This window comes from Gadus morhua, chromosome 12, assembly GCF_902167405.1.
Source record: "Gadus morhua chromosome 12, gadMor3.0, whole genome shotgun sequence".
Lineage (NCBI taxonomy): Eukaryota > Metazoa > Chordata > Actinopteri > Gadiformes > Gadidae > Gadus > Gadus morhua.
In genome coordinates, this window is record NC_044059.1 from 30,254,013 (window position 1) to 30,273,503 (window position 19,491).

Genomic DNA, 19,491 nt, shown 5'->3' on the forward strand with positions numbered 1-19,491 from the left:
ATCTGCTATACTGAAAAGAAAGTACTGGAAGTGTTTTTATTTATTTATAAAAATTAATTGTTAGTGCACGATTTTCTCATCCTTTTTCAAATTGGTTGAGAATATTGGTTTTCTTATTAAAAAAAAAAAATTGACGGGCTGGAAATGTGGACGTGAAATGCAAGCTTTTGTCTGTTTGCGTCTTGCCAGAAAATGAGTTGATAGTGGTTTTGGACACGAACATCCTTCTCAGTCACCTGGAATATGTCAAGAAGATCCTATCCCATGGCCTTGGAGGTACAATGCTGACTTCTAAATCAATGAAATAAAAATATCAGTTGTTATACAAAAAATGAATGGCATGTCAATGGATGGCATGCCACTGGATGGTATTGGCTGTCTTATTCTTTTTTTTTTGTGAAAATGAAAGCTCTCCTCTCCTCTCTTCCCCATCCCTCTCCCCCTCTCCTCCTCTCCTCCCCACCCCTCTCCTCTCCTCCCCCCTCTCCTCTCCTCCCCCCTCTCCTCCTCTCCTCCCCATCCCTCTCCCCCTCTCCTCCCCCCTCTCCCCCTCTCCTCCCCCCTCTCCTCCTCTCCCCACCCCTCTCCTCCCCACCCCTCTCCTCCTCACCCCTCTCCCCCTCTCCTCCCCAACCCTCCCCTCCTCTCCTCCCCTCCCCTCCTCCCCACCCCTCTCCTCCCCACCCCTCCCCTCCTCCCCACCCCTCTCCTCCCCACCCCTCCCCTCCTCTCCTCCTCAACCCCTCTCCCCCTCTCCTCCCCACCCCTCTCCTCCTCTCCCCACCCCTCTCCCCCTCTCCTCCCCACCCCTCTCCTCCTCTCTCCCCCCCCCCCCCTCTCCCGCTCTCCTCCTCTCCTCCCCTCCCCTCCTCCCCACCCCTCTCCCCCTCTCCTCCCCACCCCTCTCCTCCTCACCCCCTCTCCTCCTCTCTCCCCTCTCCCGCTCTCCTCCTCTCCCCCTCTCCCGCTCTCCTCCTCTCCCCCTCACCCCCTCTACCCCTCTCCTCCTCTCCTCCCCACCCCTCTCCCGCTCTCCTCCTCTCCCCCTCACCCCCTCTACCCCTCTCGGTCCCTACCTCCACCCTCCCACCCGGCCCCTCCCCCCGTCCTCTCCTAGCCATGGGCTTCGCGGTGGTCCTCATTCCCTGGGTGGTGCTTCAGGAGCTGGACTCCCTGAAGAACAACAAGGTGCCGAAGGGCTGCGTGGCCCACCTGGCCGCCCCGGCCGTCCACTTCATCTACAGCTGCCTGAAGAGGCAGGAGCCTCGCCTCTGGGGCCAGTCCATGCAGCAGGCCTCCGAGGGAAACCGTGAGTCCCTCCTGACCCCCTGAACGAGAAGCCGTCCGATGCAGCGGTCACTGTGGTTTGGTGGAGGCGGTGATCATCATGAGGTCACTTCAGGTCATTTGTAGTCACCGTGAAGCCCGTTGACGACCAGTCGTGGTCCTTCTCGTCAGCGTGACCTTGTTGTGGACGCTGAACGGCCGCCATGCTATGGCATCATCCTCGGTCTGAGCCGGCTCGCACAGTTACCGCACGGCGACAACGAGGAAGGTTTAAGCGAGCCTAACTTGGTTTTAGTGGCTACTATCCTAAATATTGGAATAGTATCCAAAATAGAAAAATACGCCCTGGTGTAAATGCATGGGCGGGCATTTTCCTGAGGGCCCTCATGAACTTCAGTTACATTTTTGTGTTGTATGCAATAGTATCTTAAATATTGTTTCCAGGCATTTTCCCTGAAATAGAAAATATAACAATAAATCCGAGGCCTGTTTATGGTTCCACTAGTCTCCACCGGGGGGCACTAACGATAACTTTATCGTTCCATCAAAGTATGGCGCCCAAGCACAAGTTGGCCTGGTATCAGACCACACTCACAATGTCTCCAGCTCATCACATGAGTCCGCCCAACTGATCTGAAATCATTAAGAGTCACAACGCAGAATACATCTGTTTAGCTGCCTACCACATTGAATAGTCGGTCTGTCTTTCTCCCTTTTCGCACTTGCTCTTTCTTTCTGTCTCTCTATAAATCTCTCTCTCTCTCTCTCTCTCTCTCTCTCTCTCTCTCTCTCTCTCTCTCTCTCTCTCTCTCTCTCTCTCTCTCTCTCTCTCTCTCTCTCTCTCTCTCTCTCTCTCTCTCTCTCTCTCCCTCTCCCTCTCCCTCTCCCTCTCCCCCTCCTTCCTTGTCCCCAGGTCGTCTGAATGCCGAGAACAATGATGACAGAATCCTGCAGTGCTGCCTGCAGTACCAGATTCTGCACCCAGAGGGCGCCCTCATCTTGTGCACGTGCGTTTCCCCTCCCCCTCCTCCCACATCTTACCTACATAATGCCTCTCCTCACTACCGCACTCTTTGTGTGTGTATTAATGTGTGAGCATGGCGTTTCTGCAGACACTGCCTGTGACCACGCATGTGTTGGTTTCAGCCGGATTGCTCCGGTTGGGATTCCAGGAAAATGTTTGTCTGAGACCGACCAGGACGGACAGACATTCCGACTGAGAGGTTGAATGCATAAACAAAGCGCTAGACAGAGCAAGAACACCGAATCACACGGTTGACCATTGTATCGCCCCCTCTAATCGTAATTAAATAACATGTAGCACCTAGCAGGTTTGCTGTCAGCTGACTATCCCCCACCCAGTTGTGTCTCACTGACCCCCCCCCCTCCATCCCCCCGCAGCAACGATAAGAACCTGTGCAGCAAGGCCCTCCTGAGCGGGGTGAGGGCGCTCTGCAAGGCCGACCTGGAGCAGGAGAGCGGGAGGCTCCAGGACCACACCCGTCTCCACCCGCCCCCGGAGCCCCTGCCGGCCGCCGCCCCCCGGGGGGCCGCGACACCGTCCGCCGGTACGTTACCTTACACAGCGGGAGGGCGCACACACACACACTAACACACACCCGCCGCTGTATCTGGAGCTGCCAGTCTGACGCTGTGGTTTCCAGGAGAAGCCCTTCCGCGGCCGGGCGGGGGGGCCGGAGGGGCCGGAGGGGCCGGAGGGGCCGGAGGGGGGGTCCCCGGGAGGAGCCTCAGCGTGTGCGTGGCCCAGCTGGAGGGTTGCCTGAAGGAGGTGCTGCCGCACATCCTGGAGGTGGAGATGAAGGCGGCCTTCGAGGAGCTCTGGGAGGACGTAGGACGCACTCGCCTTGTCTGCCTGACTAGTCCCACATCATTACAACATGACACAACCCAAAGCCAGCGTTGATGAGAGACAGGCCTGGTTGTTATCAGCTCTGCTTTATGATAGAATTACATATTTATTTTTGGATGCGGTTTGTGGAAAAGACCCCTTTGTTTCTTAGTTCTGCACTTTGTGTGTGCTTCTCTATACTCAGATTGTTTACGTGAAGCCGCCCTGGGACGTCCCGGACGCACTGCGCTGCATGAAGAAACACTGGATGGCCGTGTTTGGGAACGTTATCCCACGGAATCTCCTCCAAACTCTGGTTCATCTCTGTGACTTCTTCAGCCCAGGTATGGAGGCGGAGCACATGAGGTCAGAGATGTGTGTGTGTGTGTGTGTGTGTGTGTGTGTGTGTGTGTGTGTGTGTGTGTGTGTGTGTGTGTGTGTGTGTGTGTGTGTGTGTGTGTGTGTGCTGTATAAGCAATGTGCTGTTGCATTACTTTCTAGGCATGGCAATGAGCTGTTGGTGCTGACTCACTCTGCTGCTAGTAGCGTCTGTTGTGGGCGGGGGGGTGTATCGGGTGGGGGGGGATGGGGGGGGGGGGGAACCGGGGCAGCTGGCCGTCTGACCAGATCTGTCCCAGTGCTCCACAGAACCAGATTAAGAAACAGGGTCACAGGCTTAAACAGGAGACACTGGAAGTGGGGGAGGGAGGGAGGGAGGGAGGGAGAGGAGTGGAACCAGGGGGAGGGAGGGAGGGAGGGAGGGAGGGAGGGAGGGAGGGAGGGAGGGAAGTGGGCCTTCTCTCACTCCCTCCCTCACCGGTCCGGTAGCAGAGGGAGTCGGTCCCTGGCCCTGAGGAACGGAGAGTTGTTGTTTTTTGACACGTACCTTGGCCCAGTGCCAGGGAGAATGAAGGGGGGAATAAACAGTGCTTGGTGCCGAGGACAAATCCATGAGTGGAAAAGTACCACACTGTTTGTGTGTGTGTGCGTGTGTGTGTGTGTGTGTGTGTGTGTGTGTGTGTGTGTGTGTGTGTGTGTGTGTGTGTGTGTGTGTGTGTGTGTGTGTGTGTGTGTGGGGGGGGGGGGGGGGGGGGGGGGGGGGGCATGTGGCTGTCTCTTTGTATCTCTCTAAACATCTATGTGTGTGTGTCACTTTATGTATATTATATATGTATATATCATATATATAAATAAATATATTAAAGAGTGACCCACATACACAGAATTAGCTTGGCAGCTAGTTCTGACTGCCTCCTATCAGACGAGGCACATTGACTTCCTGGATAACATGTGTGTCTCTATGTGTATGTGTGTGTGTGTCTCTCTGTGTGTGTGTGTGTCTCTGTGTATGTCTGTGTGTGTGTGCCTGTGTGTGTGCCTGTGTGTGTGTGTCTCTGTGTGTGTGTGTGTCTCTCTGTGTGCGTGTGCCTCTGTGTGTGTGTGTGTGTGTGTCTCTGTGTGTGTGTGTGTGTCTCTGTGTGTGTGTGCGTGTGTCTCTGTGTGCGTGTGCCTCTGTGTGTGTGTGTGTGTGTCTCTGTGTGTGTCTCTGTGTGTGTGTGTGTGTGTCTCTGTGTGTGTGTGTGTGTGTGTGTGTGTGTGTGTCTCTGTGTGTGTGTGTGTCTCTGTGTGTGTGTGTGTGTGTGTCTCTGTGTGCGTGCCCCCCCCCCAGGTCGGCCGGTGGACCAGGCCTCTGTGGGGGGCGCGCTGCGTGAGGCCGCTGAGCTGCTGGACGGGTTCGGGAAGGCGAGCTACGGGGGCCGGCTGCCCGCCGCCGCCGCCGCGCTGGAGGCCATCCGGCGCCAGCTGGAGGCCGAGGACACGCCCCCTGAGGTCTGATGGACCCCCCCCCCCCCACACACACACTCCCCCACCCGACATGATGTTTACACTAGTGTGGTTCACTGTGGGATCTGGGATCCTGTTGCTTCTATCAAACGGTAGCTGGTGTTGCTACTCAGCTTGAACACTAATTGCAGAAGCTCAGTTCTCCCCCTTTAATGAAAGCGCTGCTGTACGTTTCCACATTCATTCATTCTGATGGAGAGGGTTCCCATCCCCGGTCGGTACATTGTGTCCAGAGCCAGGGCCCAGCTCTGAACAGCCATTGTTCTGACCACTAGATTCACCCAGCAAGTTCATGTTACAACCACTCTGTTGTCACAACATGCTCTGTGTGTGTGTGTGTGTTTGTGTGTGTGTGTGTGTGTGTGTGTGTGTGTGTGTGTGTGTGTGTGTGTGTGTGTGTGTGTGTGTGTGTGTGTGTGTGTGTGTGTGTGTGTGTGTGTGTGTGTGTGCAGCCTGAGCCTGTTCCAGCTGAACCATTGGTCGAGGATGCTATGATGTCAGAGGAGAAGCAGGCACCGCCCCTCCAGGTCTCCCCCCAGGAGGTGTGGGCGGTGTTCGAGAACCTCTGGGCCAACCTGTGCCAGATAAGGTGAGCTACAGAGCTGATGAACCTCTGGGCCAGATAAGGGGAGCTACAGAGGTAATGAACCTCTGGGCCAACCTGTGCCAGATAAGGTGAGCTACAGAGGTAATGAACCTCTGGGCCAGATAAGGTGAGCTACAGAGGTAATGAACCTCTGGGCCAGATAAGGTGAGCTACAGAGGTAATGAACCTCTGGGCCAACCTGGGCCAGATAAGGTGAGCTACAGAGGTAATGAACCTCTGGGCCAGATAAGGGGAGCTACAGAGGTAATGAACCTCTGGGCCAACCTGGGCCAGATAAGGTGAGCTACAGGGGTAATGAACCTCTGGGCCAACCTGGGCCAGATAAGGTGAGCTACAGAGGTAATGAACCTCTGGGCCAGATAAGGGGAGCTACAGAGGTAATGAACCTCTGGGCCAGATAAGGGGAGCTACAGAGGTAATGAACCTCTGGGCCAGATAAGGGGAGCTACAGAGGTAATGAACCTCTGGGCCAGATAAGGGGAGCTACAGAGGTAATGAACCTCTGGGCCAGATAAGGGGAGCTACAGAGGTAATGAACCTCTGGGCCAACCTGGGCCAGATAAGGGGAGCTACAGAGGTAATGAACCTCTGGGCCAGATAAGGGGAGCTACAGAGGTAATGAACCTCTGGGCCAGATAAGGGGAGCTACAGAGGTAATGAACCTCTGGGCCAGATAAGGGGAGCTACAGAGGTAATGAACCTCTGGGCCAGATAAGGGGAGCTACAGAGGTAATGAACCTCTGGGCCAGATAAGGGGAGCTACAGAGGTAATGAACCTCTGGGCCAGATAAGGGGAGCTACAGAGGTAATGAACCTCTGGGCCAGATAAGGGGAGCTACAGAGGTAATGAACCTCTGGGCCAGATAAGGGGAGCTACAGAGGTAATGCTGGGGTTTAGTCTCAGCAGTGCACACCTGGCCGGCCGCTTTGACCAAACCTTAAATATTGACAAAGGGATTAGGGAACAGCTGAGGGCGGGGCTTGAAGCCCGGGATGTCCACGTACGAGGCTATAGCAGTGACACCCCAACGTGTGCACAACCCCTCGAAGGCCACAACAGAGCTGGGCTCTAGTCACAGCCAGAGCTTCATCTCCCCTTCCACTCTGACCTGGTGAAACGACAGGTAAAGGTGAGGTCAGGTAACAGTGTTATAAAGGTCCTGAAGCCTCTTGTGTCCCCTACTGCCGCCCCCCCAGCTCGGCCCTGTTCACAGCGCTGCACTTCGACCCCGGGACCCCGCAGAGCCCCCTGGGGGCCCCCCCGCCCCAGGACGCCACGGCCTGTCTGCACAAACTGCTCCCCCTGGTGGCCCAGCTGCTCAGCGCATTCAGCAGGTACCTGATGGGCCCCCCGGGGGAGAGAAGGTCCCTTTAGAGGGATTCTGTCTGTCTGTCTCTGTCTCTGTCCCTCTCCCTCTCTCTGTCTCTCCCTCTCCGTCTCCGTCTCCGTCTCTGTCTCTGTCTCTCCCTCTCTCCCTCTCCCTCTCTCTCTCTCTCTCTCTCTCTCTCTCTCTCTCCCTCTCCCTCTCTCCGTCTCCGTCTCCGTCTCTGTCTCTGTCTCTCCCTCTCTCTCTCTCTCTCTCTCTCTCTCTCTCTCTCTCTCTCCCTCTCCCTCTCTCCGTCTCCGTCTCCGTCTCTGTCTCTGTCTCTCCCTCTCTCTCTCTCTCTCTCTCTCTCTCAGCCTCATCATCTTTCTGTATTCTCTCTTCACCCAGCTCTCTGTCTGTTCACCTATTTTCAAGAGAAAGAATTCCCCAGTCCACGGCTCGCCACACACACACACACACACACACACACACACACACACAGGCGTTCTGTGTTCTGTGTGTGTGTGTGTGTGTGTGTGTGTGTGTGTGTGTGTGTGTGCGCTCAACCTTGCGGCTCCTGCCTCAATCTGGTCGACCTTGTGGTGCCACCTGACTTTCCCTGGAACACAACACCGTCCTTATCTCCTTCCAGGAACACACAGGACTCAAGGCTCTATCCCCGCCCCTCCTCTACCGTGGAACGAGTACCCCCAGGGCACTGACCCAACGACCCACAGGGCACTGACCCACAGGGTATTGACCCACAGGGCACTGACCCACAGGGTACTGACCCTCAGGGCACTGACCCAACGACCCACAGGGTACTGACCCACAGGGCACTGACCCACAGGGTACTGACCCTCAGGGCACTGACCCAACGACCCACAGGGTACTGACCCACAGGGCACTGGCCCACAGGGCACTGACCCACAGGGGTTGTTCGGGACGCCAGGTGGAGTTTTTATTTTTTCCGAGTGCAAAGCCACGGCCACGAGCGCACGTCGGCGTGCGGCGGGGTGACGGGCCGCTGCTGGCAGGCAGACACTCACCACCACAGGAGCGCATTCCTGCGCTCGTCTTACGAAACGAAGGCAGCCGCACTCTGCAGAGACTTGTGTCAGTGGGGGGGGTGAGAGGTTGCGTCAGCGCAGGGGAGAGACGACCATGTGAGGGTTAACACGGGGGAGGCTTAGTGAAATGATAGTCCCGTCTGGTGACACTGGATGTCACACTTGATTATAGGGGCTATGCGGAGTGTTCAATCCCAAAGAATGCAATGAATACCTTTTGAGTGTGTTGAGGGTGTGTATTCAAGAATGCATCGCCTGGACGACAGCCAGATGCATTCTTTCTTTCACATTCTCCCTCTGTCTCCCTCTGTCTCTCTCTCTCTGTCTCTCTCTCTCTCTCTGTCTCTCTCTCTCTGTCTCTGTCTCTCTCTCCCTCTCTCTCTCTCTCTCTCTCTCTCTCTCTCTCTCTCTCTCTCTCTCTCTCTCTCTCTCTCTCTCTCTCTCTCTCTCTCTCTCTCTCTCTCTCTCTCTCTCTCTCTGTGTCTGTGTCTCAGTCTCTCTCGTTTCTGAAGATACAGACATGTCAGGGTCTTAATAGAGTCTATCTTTCTTCAGTATTATGGCTCCTTATACCCTAACAGACCAGATGAACGCTGCAGGACTAAAACATTTCCTTCTTCCTTCACATCATCTCTAGCACGTGATCACAAAACCTGCAAGCCAGCTTTGGGTTTCCCGTCCCCATGTTAGATGTGACATGTAACATGTTATGGTTCAAAACCAATAATCTCAACACAGTCTTGATGTTATTGTTTTAGATGTTGGCCATTTAGCACATTCATCATCATCCATTTTATCCGCTGTAGAGGAAGTTATGTTGTGTTATGGTGTAAAAAATGACAATTTCAATTTTTTTTTCTGAATGCTGAACAATAGGCAATAAAATGAGAAAAGGTCAGTTTAATGAATGTGTGGTGTGTGACATTACCCCCAGCCCTCGTATAAGACCAGTGCTGGTCCTCTGAGTGTCTCCCCTGGGGGTCTCTCTCTGGGGGACACTGGTCCTCTGAGTGTCTCCCCTGGGGGTCTCTCTCTGGGGGACACTGGCCCTCTGAGTGTCTCCCCTGTGGGTCTCTCTCTGGGGGACACTGGCCCTCTGAGTGTCTCCCCTGGGGGTCTCTCTCTGGGGGACACTGGTCCTCTGAGTGTCTCCCCTGGGGGTCTCTCTCTGGGGGACACTGGTCCTCTGAGTGTCTCCCCTGGGGGTCTCTCTCTGGGGGACACTGGCCCTCTGAGTGTCTCCCCTGGGGGTCTCTCTCTGGGGGACACTGGTCCTCTGAGTGTCTCCCCTGGGGGTCTCTCTCTGGGGGACACTGGTCCTCTGAGTGTCTCCCCTGGGGGTCTCTCTCTGGGGGACACTGGTCCTCTGAGTGTCTCCCCTGGGGGTCTCTCTCTGGGGGACACTGGCCCTCTGAGTGTCTCCCCTGGGGGTCTCTCTCTGGGGGACACTGGTCCTCTGAGTGTCTCCCCTGTGGGTCTCTCTCTGGGGGACACTGGTCCTCTGAGTGTCTCCCCTGTGGGTCTCTCTCTGGGGGACACTGGTCCTCTGAGTGTCTCCCCTGGGGGTCTCTCTCTGGGGGACACTGGTCCTCTGAGTGTCTCCCCTGTGGGTCTCTCTCTGGGGGACACTGGCCCTCTGAGTGTCTCCCCTGGGAGTCTCTCTCTGGGGGACACTGGTCCTCTAAGTGTCTCCCCTGGGGGTCTCTCTCTGGGGGACACTGGTCCTCTGAGTGTCTCCCCTGGGGGTCTCTCTCTGGGGGACACTGGCCCTCTGAGTGTCTCCCCTGGGGGTCTCTCTCTGGGGGACACTGGTCCTCTGAGTGTCTCCCCTGTGGGTCTCTCTCTGGGGGACACTGGCCCTCTGAGTGTCTCCCCTGTGGGTCTCTCTCTGGGGGACACTGTGAGCGGTCCAGCCGACGGTAGAGGAGTGTCCTGTGGCTAAAGCTGGGTGCTGTTGTCTCCCCAGGGTGCTGTCCTCAGACATGGGGATGGAGGAGAGTCAGGCCCTCCTCAGCTTCATCCACGCCAGCCAGGTGAGCCCCACTAACGCTGAACCCTAACACTATAGACCAGTGATTCATGTGGCGCTTTGACCACAGACATAACCCCTTAACACCAGGTGATCATAGACCACCGCATGCCCCCTCCCACCCTTCTGTCCACTCCAGCAAAGGGTCGTCCATCTTGATAACATACTGGTGCGTTTCAGATCGTGAGCATCACGGCGCACCTGGACACCCGGGACCTGGTCCAGTGTTTCTCTCAGCCAGAGTACAGGTGAGCAGCGCACGACAGAAACACAACCACAGCCTGCAACAACAGCGGGACCCAAGGGGCCCAGATACATGGGGCCCTCAGGGACATGGGGCCCTCTAGGGGCCATCAGGTACACGGGCCCTCAGGTACATGGGGCCCTCTAGGGGCCCTCAGGTACACGGGCCCTCAGGTACATGGGGCCCTCTAGGGGCCCTCAGGGACATGGGGCCCTCTAGGGGCCCTCAGGTACACGGGCCCTCAGGGACATGGGGCCCTCTAGGGGCCCTCAGGTACATGGGGCCCTCTAGGGGCCCTCAGGGACATGGTGTACCGTTTCTTCTAGCTTCCAGTAACCATTAACTGTATGAGTGTAGAGTGCATCCAGCTGTGACTGCAGAGCGGTGTGGTCCTCACTGGGCTGGGAGGGGACCTCTGTAGAGGCGGAGGTCGTGGCGTGAGGAAACCCATTGTGGTTAGCTATGTACCTTCAGAATGGACCCTCTGCACGGCCATAAGCTCACCCACCGGGTGTAAGCCGGGGCTTAAAGGTTACAGGAGTCAGGGCGAGGTGCGTTGTCCGGCCTCTGGTCCTCCCCAGGCTGGTGGAAAGGGCTCCTTAAAGTTAAACAGTGTTCGCTATCTACCACAACCTGACTTAGGCAAACATCGGAGCCAGGTGATTGTGTCAAAGCTTTATCTTTATTTATTTATTGTTCTGAATGTTCTTAAAGAGCCAGTGAGCTCTTCGCTGTTTTGTCTGGAACACTATGTGATCAGGGCCGTCAGGTTTTGTGTGTGATGGGGGGCAGCCCCTAATAGAACTGAAACCGTCCCTGTGCTGTTCTGCTAGAGATCAGATCCCATGAAGGCGCCTCATGTGATGGTGGTACGACACAAAGACTTGTTGATTAGACTCATAACATCTGTTAGTGGTTCTATTTTTATGGCATTTCTCTCTTTGTTTTCCCACTGAAATGTTTTAGTTGTTATTGACAGTTTAATTTCCCTGGCGGCTGGCGCTGGGTGATTCAGTCTGATCCCACCCAAAGGCTTGGTGTGGTCCCTGGGTGATTCAGTCTGATCTGACCCAAAGGCTCGGTGTGGTCCCTGGGTGATTCAGTCTGATATGACCCAAAGGCTCGGTGTGGTCCCTGGGTGATTCAGTCTGATCTGACCCAAAGGCTTGGTGTGGTCACTGGGTGATTCAGTCTGATCCCACCCAAAGGCTTGGTATGGTCACTGGGTGATTCAGTCTGATCTGACCCAAAGGCTCGGTGTGGTCACTGGGTGATTCAGTCTGATCCCACCCAAAGGCTTGGTGTGGTCCCTGGGTGATTCAGTCTGATCCCACCCAAAGGCTTGGTGTGGTCCCTGGGTGATTCAGTCTGATCCCACCCAAAGGCTTGGTGTGGTCCCTGGGTGATTCAGTCTGATCCCACCCAAAGGCTTGGTGTGGTCACTGGGTGATTCAGTCTGATATGACCCAAAGGCTTGGTGTGGTCACTGGGTGATTCAGTCTGATCCCACCCAAAGGCTTGGTGTGGTCCCTGGGTGATTCAGTCTGATCCCACCCAAAGGCTTGGTGTGGTCCCTGGGTGATTCAGTCTGATCCCACCCAAAGGCTTGGTGTGGTCACTGGGTGATTCAGTCTGATATGACCCAAAGGCTTGGTGTGGTCACTGGGTGATTCAGTCTGATCCCACCCAAAGGCTTGGTGTGGTCACTGGGTGATTCAGTCTGATATGACCCAAAGGCTTGGTGTGGTCACTGGGTGATTCAGTCTGATCCCACCCAAAGGCTTGGTGTGGTCACTGGGTGATTCAGTCTGATCTGACCCAAAGGCTCGGTGTGGTCACTGGGTGATTCAGTCTGATCCCACCCAAAGGCTCGGTGTGGTCACTGGGTGATTCAGTCTGATCTGACCCAAAGGCTTGGTGTGGTCACTGGGTGATTCAGTCTGATCCCACCCAAAGGCTTGGTGTGGTCACTGGGTGATTCAGTCTGATCCCACCCAAAGGCTCGGTGTGGTCACTGGGTGATTCAGTCTGATATGACCCAAAGGCTCGGTGTGGTCACTGGGTGATTCAGTCTGATCCCACCCAAAGGCTCGGTGTGGTCACTGGGTGATTCAGTCTGATATGACCCAAAGGCTCGGTGTGGTCACTGGTGCCCCTTTCACACCGCCGCAAAATCGGGGCCGGTTCCGGGCCAGTTCGGAGCTAGGGCCAGGGCTTTGGTTTCACACCGCCAAAGAACCGGCTCCGGCCCCTAAAACCCGGTTCAACTCTGGCCCCACTTTAGAGCTGGGCTAGAACTAGAACCGCTTTTACGCCGGGGGCAGGGGGCGGAGTTATCCGTACCTTCATAAACAGGAAGACCAACGAAGACCGGCATTTTTTAAAACACCGAAGTAAACAATGGACGTGAATCCGTGTATGGTTCTTTTGTTTTTTCTGATTTTGTTTTAAATCGTAATATTCAAAGAACGAACCATACACGGATTGAATCGAAGACGAAATTGTTGTTGTTGTGTTTGAAACTGGCGCGAGGGTTCTTCTGCGCGCCTATTGTGTGGGGGTTCAACGCGTCAACGCGCCAACGCAGCTAGATGAGTCCATGTCCATGCAAGTGAACGGAGCGTTCCCTCTTCGTCATAACTATCAAACCAAACATCCTTCACATTCACCGAGCAAACATTATGAAAGTAAAATGCACATTTCTCGCTAAAAATGTTTCCATAAACGCATTTGATGGCGTTACTATGTTACTATTTCCACCCAGAATAAAGAAAGATGTCGGCTGTATGCTTCTGTCCAAGCTCACTAGCCGAGACGTTTGCAGTGACGTCATGACGTTGCTCACGCCGGCTCCATGGCTGGCTCTGGCCGGTGTGAAACCAACCGGTTCTTAACTGGGGTAAGGCTGGAACCAGTTTGGAACTGGCCCTAGCACCAGCCCGGAACTGGCTCTCGGTTCTTTTTGGTGTGAAAGCGGCATGGGTGATTCAGTCTGATATGACCCAAAGGCTTGGTATGGTCACTGGGTGATTCAGTCTGATATGACCCAAAGGCTTGGTGTGGTCACTGGGTGATTCAGTCTGATATGACCCAAAGGCTCGGTGTGGTCACTGGGTGATTCAGTCTGATATGACCCAAAGGCTCGGTGTGGTCACTGGGTGATTCAGTCTGATATGACCCAAAGGCTTGGTGGGGTCACTGCGGCCTGAGGGGGTCACGGTGTGGTCACTGCGGCCTGAGGGGGTCTCGGTGGGGTCACTGCGGCCTGAGGGGGTCTCGGTGGGGTCACGGTGTGGTCACTGCGGCCTGAGGGGGTCACGGTGTGGTCACTGCGGCCTGAGGGTGTCAGCTTGAGACCGCCAGAGCGGGAGGCTCTTTGGAATCAGGACTCTCCATTTAGACGACTGTTCTATGATGCATGATCCATCAATGTGTGCGCCCTTGCTGGGCTTTGTGTGTGCGTGTGTGTGTGTCTGTGTGTGTGCATGTGTCTCTCTGATATGCTATGTGCAAAAATGAATAAGAAAGATCTGTTTTTATCTTGTTAGACAATTGGTAGTCTCGCCCTAAGACTTCTCCCCATAACTCCCCCATCCTGAGGGATTGGTCACTACGTCCCAGTAGGTAGATCACAGACTGGGACAGAACCTTAGGTACCTGTCAGTGTGGGTGTTCACTAGCACAAGCATCTCCATACACACCTCCATAAACAGAGGAAAACAAAGATGAATTAGATGACTTGAGTCCGTGGGATTTCTTTAAAGGTTGGGTATGGGATTTGCGAAACGCCAGCAGATTTTGAAAATACACAACTCAAATGGTCCTACCCCCTCTCCTTCAACGCTGACTCTGACTCCACCCATTCCAAGTTGGACGCGCATCACGCACGAGTGCGAACACAGGTACGCGAGAGTGAGCCAGGCTAGCTTGGTTGGAGTTTAGGGTTGTCTTCTAGTGCTAGGTCCAAATGTGGATTAGCTAGTTAGCTAGCTCCAGTAGCTACCGCAGGATAACAACAAGCAGAAGCTTGCTCTGGGTCACGAGCTTTGAGTACGTGCACGTGCACGAAGGGGTCACTCGCGGGGAGCGGAGGGGGGAGTGCAGTACGACCGTTTGATTGACGTACTTACTGTCCAATGCAACTCGGTGGCTCTGGAAATCATTGGCTGGAGTTTTTCGAGCCCTGCCCGTTCCACAGATGATTGACTTGTTTAATTTTCATGTCAGTACTTCTAACTCAGTGGCTGTAAGTGGGTTATGATAAGGATTTCAAGTAATTCTGCAAAAATGGCCAAAAAAGCGAATTCCATACCCAAACTTTAAGAGCTTGGAGGTAGAGCTACAGAGAGGTTTATCCATATCCCTCTATATGCAGCTATATGGCCCTCTGTCTTAATGACCGCTGCCATGGCAACAGGGCCTCTGGATTAGGCATGATTCATCTGAAGCTCTCACCCCCATCGCCGTAGACACACTCTCAATGCAAACGGGATCTATAAATATGCATAAAGATATGTGTTTATTTAGTTCTAAGTGAGATTCATTGATATTAGGGTTAGTGCTGATATTTGACTAACCCTTTATGGTTTAATATGGAGTCTGTTTTAACTGTGTTGATATTAGGGTTAGTGCTGATATTTGACTAACCCTTTATGGTTTAATATGGAGTCTGTTTAACTGTGCTGATATTTGACTAACCCTTTATGGTTTAATATGGAGTCTGTTCTAACTGCGTATGACAGCGTCTGTGGCCTTGCCGTCCGGGGATCCAGGACGCCTTTCTCTGAGCTGCATGTGAGGAAAAGGTTTTGTTGTGCTGACTTAAACTCATGGCTGTAAATATTTCAGTCGTGTCCCCCCCCACCCCTCCGCCACGACGCGCTGCTTGGGAGAGCATCCTCTGCTGTTCTTAATATTTAATTCCTGCTCTTAACCGGCAAGATGTGGTGCTTTATATAAGACCTCAGCAGACCCTAGTGAGACGTCTGCTACTCTTCAGTCGCTCCACTCAACTTGATGTTCTCTCAGGGAGTTAGAGGACTGGTTGTCCAGTAAAGACCAGCCCGATTCCACCCCGGCCCGGCGGGCAGTAGACCCCCTCTGTGTCCAATCAGTAACAGTAAGGAGGAAGGTTTCACCTCACCAGACTCTCTGTCTCGGTGCCAGCGGATCACCACGTGTTCCCATAGCACGCTTCTTCAATTTAGAATTAACTTTGTGTCATGGCAACAAATGCAAATTATGTAAATTATGCATAACCTTACAACCTTTTGTCATATCCTGGGTTCAATCATAAACTCGCAATGCTTAAGGCTCTATGTTATGATTAAAAGGCTTGACTACTGTAGTTGAGGAAGTAGACCTTATATGAATAGTTACATAAGACTAGGGTGCCTTTTGTACTAAACTGGGCTCCATTTTCCATTGTTCTAAATTCCCCTTATTCGTCTCCCCTGCCAGGTTCTTATGTGGTGTGGTTTGCTAGGTGTTAAATATAGTTGACCCCTCCCCGCGGTCTCCTTCCTCCGCAGGCTGGCCCTGACCTGCGCGTCATGGAGGTCTCTGACTAAGCCTTGGGCGACCTTTGTGGTCGAGGCCGGTTGCTCTGGTTCAGGCGCCTCCAGCCTGCTGTCATTAACCGGCATTCCGCTCAGAGCTGCTGGTTGAACCACGCGGGTCACGTGACGAGCGGAGCTACTTTCCTTCTTTAAAGCAGGGACAGGACGTGAGCACAGCCTGCTCCGTCCTCTGGGTCCTCGCGGGGGTTGGTGAGGCTTTCTGAGCCCGGTGTGGATAATAAAGACGCTCTAGACGCTCTGTTAGGATATAAAGAGGGGAGGTGGTGCTGCATGACCCTGGCCTCTTTTGAAATCACTTGTTCAACGGCTCTGTTCATAGCCACGAGGATCCACACAGCAGCCATGAAACGATCTGTCAATGGTCCCTGCATCGTTAGGACTATTATAGTGTTTCTTTATGATCAATATCTTCACAAATCAAAACACGATGTGTTCGTGTTAGACTTTAAACAACCTCGCGCCGGCAATCCAATAATGTTTGTGGTTCTTAAGTGTGCCTGTTAAACATGCTTTGACAAGCTTAGAGCGAACCTTCCTGAAGGCCAATCAGCTGCAGGCCAATAGCTCACACCCCGTACCTCTGGGTCGCCCACTCTCCTCCTGGGGGGTGGTCAGGCCCGTCCCTCTGGGTCGCCCACTCTCCTCCTGGGGGGTGGTCACGCCCGTACCTCTGGGTCGCCCACTCTCCTCCTGGGGGGTGGATCACGGCCGTACCGCCTCCCCCACCGCAAAGAAATGTCGTGTCCCCTAACTATAAGCAGACCGATATGAGGTGGGGTGGAGGTGTCAGGTGTCCGGGGGCTGCGCGTCATGGAGGTCTCTGACTAAGCCTTGGGCGACCTTTGTGGTCGAGGCCGGTTGCTCTGGTTCAGGCGCCTCCAGCCTGCTGTCATTAACCGGCATTCCGCTCAGAGCTGCTGGTTGAACCACGCGGGTCGCGTGACGAGCGGAGCTACTTTCCTTCTTTAAAGCAGGGACAGGACGTGAGCACAGCCTGCTCCGTCCTCTGGGTCCTCGCGGGGGTTGGTGAAGCTTTCTGAGCCCGGTGTGGATAATAAAGACGCTCTAGACGCTCTGTTAGGATATAAAGAGGGGAGGTGGGGCTGCATGACCCGGGCCCCTTTTGAAATCACTTGTTCAACGGCTCTGTTCATAGCCACGAGGATCCACACAGCAGCCATGAAACGATCTGTCAATGGTCCCTGCATCGTTAGGACTATTATAGTGTTTCTTTATGATCAATATCTTCACAAATCAAAACACGATGTTTTCGTGTTAGACTTTAAACAACCTCGCGCCGGCAATCCAATAATGTTTGTGGTTCTTAAGTGTGCCTGTTAAACATGCTTTGACGAGCTTAGAGCGAACCTTCCTGAAGGCCAATCAGCTGCAGGCCAATAGCTCACACCCCGTACCTCTGGGTCGCCCACTCTTCTCCTGGGGGGTGGTCACGCCCGTACCTCTGGGTCGCCCACTCTCCTCCTGGGGGGTGGTCACGCCCGTACCTCTGGGTCGCCCACTCTCCTCCTGGGGGGTGGGTCACGCCCGTACCTCTGGGCCGCCCACTCTCCTCCTGGGGGGTGGATCACGGCCGTACCGCCTCCCCCACCGCAAAGAAATGTCGTTGCCCCTAACTATAAGCAGACCGATATGAGGTGGGGTGGAGGTGTCTGGTGTCCGGGGGCTCTCAGAGCTGTGCAGCTCGGTCCAGACACAGGAAGAGGCTGTGGAGTCGGTCACCTCGTGGGGGACACTCCCCACCGTGCTCCATCCCCGGCCCCCCCCCTCCAGGCCCCCCCCCCTCCAGGCCCCCCCTGACCCAGGCAGGCGGAGGTCGGGGGGCTTTAAGGGAGTCTTGAGGTAAAGCAGTAGATGAGGGGGGCTGGGGGGCGCAGGCTTGGGGGCGCAGGCTTGGGGCTCTCTCCTTCCTCCCACTGGGTTTCTTGTGCTGGTTGCGTAACGTTCAGTGGGAGCAGAGAGGCGGAGCCAGCCCGCCGTCCCCGCTGCCAGGCACCGGTTGCCAAGGAGACACAGCCTGTAAGGAGGGAGGCGTGTGCGTCTGTGCAGCCATGTGCACTGATTGAGTGTGTAGGGGGAAGACTTTTGTGTTTGTTTCTGACGACTTTAGCTTTGTGTGTGGAGAGAGAGAGAGAGAGAGAGAGAGAGAGAGAGAGAGAGAGAGAGAGAGAGAGAGAGAGAGAGAGAGAGAGAGAGAGAGAGAGAGAGAGAGAGAGAGAGAGAGAGAGAGAGAGAGAGAGAGAGAGAGAGAGAGAGAGAGAGAGAGAGAGAGATTCCACTGGAGGCTGTGAACACAGTGCGTTTTGTCTCAGTTGTGTGAACATTGTGTGCGAGGGGTTTCACAGAGAACAAGAACATTGGTTCATGGTTTCTCATGAGTCCGGATGGTGTTGTTGCTCATTGTCGTTCTCACCACTGGTCTGTTGTCCTGTCATATCTTAAAGGACCTGAATGTGTAAAATCACACAAGCACAGTGTGGAGGTAGCGTCAGGTATAGATCTCCTAGTTGCTTCCAGTGCCACTTGCTGCTCTCCCTCAGCTATGGACAGTGAGATCCCTTCTCTGTTGAGTGATGTAAGCCGTGTGTGTTCTCAGGCAGAGGCTGAAGGTGGGCGGGGCTCAGCTGACGGAGCTCAAAGCCACTCTGGAGTGCTGCGTCGCTGCCGTCAATCAAAGCCTCACCAACACTTCATGGCCCTGATTGGACCACAACCAGGAAGTCTAAGCCACATGGAACAGGAAGTCTAAGCCACATCGACCAGTCAGCAGCCTTGAAACAAAAACATCCATTTACTTGAAATATTTTACATGATTATTTTTTTGCCTAAAAATATTGTTATTTTAAAAGATTTCTTAAGCCATCAGGTTTTGTTCTATGGTCGTTTCTGTGACTGACTTTGGGTTTGTTGGTCCCCATTATGGACAGGTTATCCATGATGGGTGGACAAAGTGCTCACTTTCAAAGAAACAAACTTTTTTTGCCAGAAAAGTTAATGAGGCCATGTTCATTACGATTACTATAAGGGATTCTCCTTGGATGGCTATCGGCCGTAGTTCTGACTCAGACAGTCGGAGGATAGGACCCGGCAGACTTAGGCCCGTTACCCGGCTCCAACGGGACAGCGGCCGCCAGCCAATGGGAGGAGGGTTTCCACCCACGGAGCATGTCGTTCCCGGTGATCACGAGGCGATTAGACCCCGGCGCTCCTCTGGGACATCTAGAGCCGGTCCGTCTGTACGGCCGCTGACGTCAGACGGACAGCAGCTCATTCAATATTCAAGGGCCTATTCTGTAGCTGCTGGTTAGAATCCCTGCGACAGGGGAGAGGTGAGTTACAGGGTGATTATGGCCCAATACAAAGGGTTAGCTGCTGCTTTGACAAATATTCCTATTAAAGTTTTATTTAATTTTTATATACCAAGATTTTTAATTAAAACATACAATTAATTAATTCTAAGTGCACCAGATTATTGTAATTAATGTTTTATTCTGTTGGTTCCTCACCACCTTTTCCCCAAACCCGTCAGAATCAGTGCAATGTTCCCCTCTTAAAGTAGAATGTGACTCACATAGAACCCACCACCTTTAGCATTAAATACTAAAGAGTTGGGGCATTATGGGCAGTTGCAGACTCTATCCTGGTTTAGCCTGTGT

The 19,491-nt window shown here is 54.0% G+C and overlaps 1 protein-coding gene across 7 annotated transcripts in view; it reads left to right on the plus strand.

The window, feature by feature from the left end:
- The window catches only part of swt1 (SWT1 RNA endoribonuclease homolog), a 37,969-nt gene that overhangs the window by 2,748 nt on the left and 15,730 nt on the right, over positions 1–19,491 (plus strand). For 5 of the 7 annotated variants that reach the window (XM_030371647.1, XM_030371648.1, XM_030371649.1 and 2 more), the window contains 11 exons: positions 190–276; positions 1,118–1,309; positions 2,201–2,294; positions 2,689–2,855; positions 2,952–3,136; positions 3,342–3,480; positions 4,806–4,966; positions 5,434–5,570; positions 6,786–6,923; positions 9,932–9,998; positions 10,175–10,242. In XM_030371647.1, coding sequence (XP_030227507.1) covers positions 190–276; positions 1,118–1,309; positions 2,201–2,294; positions 2,689–2,855; positions 2,952–3,136; positions 3,342–3,480; positions 4,806–4,966; positions 5,434–5,570; positions 6,786–6,923; positions 9,932–9,998; positions 10,175–10,242 — 1,435 coding nt within the window. Of the gene's footprint in view, positions 1–189; positions 277–1,117; positions 1,310–2,200; positions 2,295–2,688; positions 2,856–2,951; positions 3,137–3,341; positions 3,481–4,805; positions 4,967–5,433; positions 5,571–6,785; positions 6,924–9,931; positions 9,999–10,174; positions 10,243–18,431; positions 19,290–19,491 lie in introns of those variants that run through there. The other 2 variants (XM_030371651.1, XM_030371650.1) reach the window with 2 other exon arrangements.